The following is a 3362-nucleotide window of genomic DNA, read 5'->3' on the forward strand; positions in this document are numbered from 1 at the left end:
GATCTGTATAATGGTGATATTTTATATATTTTATATACTAAGAATATGAAGAAAAAAATATTATTATATATATATATTATATATATAATATGTATATATATAAATATGTATATATTTCGTGCCTATTCTCCTCAATTCTGAAAGAGTGGCAAATTTTAATTGTCGTTTATTTCAGAATGGAATTTTATTAAGCTCTATCGATTGATTTACAATCAATAATAATAAGAATCAAAAAGTAATAAGAAGAAAATTAAACCAACAATAAGTTTCATGTTTTCATGAAATTGAAAACTTTGCCTTAAGCTAGCCACTAACCAATGGGTAATTTCACCGGCTGGCATGAGTTCCCTCGCTTAATTAACGAACGTTGCGTAAGAACGAATTCGTTAAAGCGAATAGAAATTAATTAAATTGGCTTTTCGAGCCGTGAAATTAAAGTGTAAAAGTATTTTCATATATTTGTAATTTTATATATATATATATATAATATTATATTATATTATACATATATATATGATATATATACAGATATATATATTATGGTATATAGATAGTACACTGAATACAAAATGAATCATTATGAAAAGTTATCTGAAAAAGAAAAAAATCTTTTCATTTGAAACTTAATTATTGATTTTTAGATAAATCAAGTTTGAAAATTATTTAAGTACGTACGAAATTGATTAATTTTATTAATTTTTTATTATTAAAGTATAAATATATGTTTATAATAAAAGTTTAAAATATAAATATATGTTTATGCAAATTTAAAATTTTATAAATTATATTATAGAAATATAATTAAAATAAAAATCTGTTTTGCTTTAAATATTATAATATTGGATATTTTTTACATTATTATATGCATTTTGTAAATTTTTAAATAAAATGTTTTATAAAAAATAAATTATGAAATAAATACTCTTAATTATCATTTTCTTATATTTCATGTTTAAAGTAAAAAATTCTATAAGTTATCGAATTGCAAATGTACTTCTGGTATAAATGGGACGATATTTAAAAGGCAAAATAGATCTTTACTTCAGTTTTCTGTAATTGTGTATAAAATTTTAAATTTGCACATATATATTCAAACTAATAATCTAATTAATTAAAAAAAAACAAAATGACATAAATAATATAATTTTTTCTTATTGAATTTTTTCTATGTTTTTACATATTGAATCATTAAAAAAAAGAAACATTTAATTGTTTAAATAGCACTCAATTATTTGTTATAAACAAACTGTAAATATATGATAATTCAAAAAAATAAAAATAAATATTTTTGTATCTCTAAAAAATGAAAATAATCTTCTTTAGAATTTCATTTTATTGAAAACTTTTATTGAAAACTAACTTTTCATTTATCATATAAATATTGGATTTGCCTAAGAATATCATACCAGTGAAACTACTTAAGATTCTAAAAAATAAAAAGACATAAGTTTGGGAATTAAAAAATAAAGTGAATTACATTTATATTTATCGTTATCTTTTAAAAGAAAAGAGAATACAAATAGGGGAAATTACCTCGCTACAACCGCCCCATTGCCAATTATTCGGATGGCGTGTTCTGACCCGGTTGTCGCACGAGCAATCGGTGAGTTCGCCCCTGGAACAAGCTCTGGTGACACTATAAGCAACCCCTGCCGCTGATATTGCATATACAAATGCTGCTTCGCGACTGTCTGCAAAGATGCATCGGAATTTCTTTGTTACAATGCAACTTTTTCCATTTCTTATTCTAAGTAATTTCATTCTGATAAAAAAAGAAATGAGTCGTCAAAGATTCTAATTATTATAATTTATAATTACAGAGATAAAATTATTTCTAGAAAGATAATTTCTAAGATTATTTCTAAAAAGATAGATATCTTAATTGCTTCAATTTCCAAGGCTGATCATTCTATCTAAAGGATAATACACCTGGATAATTAATAAATATTTGTTTAATTAATTTGTTTATGTATCAATGTTGACACCTATATATATATATGTATGTTTATAACTTATGTATATATCAATATTTATATTGTGTATATAGAATATTAATATGTTTGTGCAATAAATATAAAAATTAATGTAAAAAAGTTTTGATTTATTAAGTTATAAATAACTTAATAAATTTATATTAAATGAAGTGAGACAACAGTGTAATAGAAACAGAATAGTTTACTAACTTTATAATATATTTATTTATATATAACATACTTAATAAATATTTTTCATTATAACAATGCATAATGATAGCAATTATACTATGATAATTAATAAAAAATAAATAATTTAATTTAATAAATTAATAAAAATTAAAAATAAACATACATATTACTTATATATTATTATATTTTTCTTATAATAAGAATTTTGAATAATACTTATATGATGATTAATATAATATTAATATTAAAAATAATCTATATATTATGGCTTTATATTGCATCTGTTTGCACTATATTTATTATTTTCTGTTTTCAAAAATTCATTATCAAATTGAATTTCCATATTAAGTTTATCATTGATATCTAAGACATCCATTCTCATGTCATCTTTGCACTCTGAACTTTCATCTTATCAAAAACATTTCCATCATGTCTAAGCTTTATTCTCTTCAAGACTGAGCTTTTACTTACTGACTAGCATCACGCCGCCAAAAATATTATCCGGATTTTCCGGGGTGATGGAGCAGTTCCATCTTGCCGATCTGAACTGATGCTGACATTCCTCAATCGCCAATCTCGCGCCAGCACTTACTGCCTGTAAATAAAAACCATGAAAGCTGCGAATAGAAAAGTAAAATAGTAATGTGAATGTTCTTATATGTATATATGTATATATGTACTCTCTATCGATTGATTGAGTGACATGCAAGAAGCGGATGTACAAATAACTACTTGTTTGCTAGCTTCTGATTAGATTCGTTTAATATTGAGTCTAATGTTACGACATAACGAAACCGATATCGATGGATAACATGTTGATGTATAATAGGATCTATTGAAGATCTATTGGCGTGTAATTGTGTAATTATAATGGCAGGTAGTTGAAATTGATACGATCTTGATCACTGTAATTAATACTAATTAGTTATTTTTAGAATTATTGTTGGATTTATTGAGGATTTAAGTACTTTAGAATAATTTATGATTTTTATAAAAATTATATACATGGAAAATTAGAATAAAATTTAAATTAGAGAATTTCTAGTAATATTTTATCTGGTAATAATTTTGATATTAAAAAGTTGATAGATAATTTTTTTAAAATTCTAATTATTCTATTCTTTATAAAAGAATTTAAACAGATTGTTTGTAAATACAATTAAAGTAAGATTAATATTTGTATATATATATATATAT

The 3362-nt window shown here is 22.5% G+C and overlaps 1 protein-coding gene across 4 annotated transcripts in view; it reads right to left on the minus strand.

The window, feature by feature from the left end:
• Positions 1–3362, minus strand: part of LOC102675841 (protein Wnt-1-like) — a 63226-nt gene that overhangs the window by 6054 nt on the left and 53810 nt on the right. For all 4 annotated transcript variants that reach the window (XM_006624531.2, XM_006624532.2, XM_031514605.1 and 1 more), the window contains 2 exons: positions 2637–2760; positions 1534–1691 (listed from right to left, as the gene is read on the minus strand). In XM_006624531.2, coding sequence (XP_006624594.1) covers positions 1534–1691; positions 2637–2760 — 282 coding nt within the window. The remainder of the gene's footprint in view (positions 1–1533; positions 1692–2636; positions 2761–3362) is intronic.

This window comes from Apis dorsata, unplaced genomic scaffold, assembly GCF_000469605.1.
Source record: "Apis dorsata unplaced genomic scaffold, Apis dorsata 1.3 scaffold_1085, whole genome shotgun sequence".
Classification (NCBI taxonomy): Eukaryota; Metazoa; Arthropoda; class Insecta; order Hymenoptera; family Apidae; genus Apis; species Apis dorsata.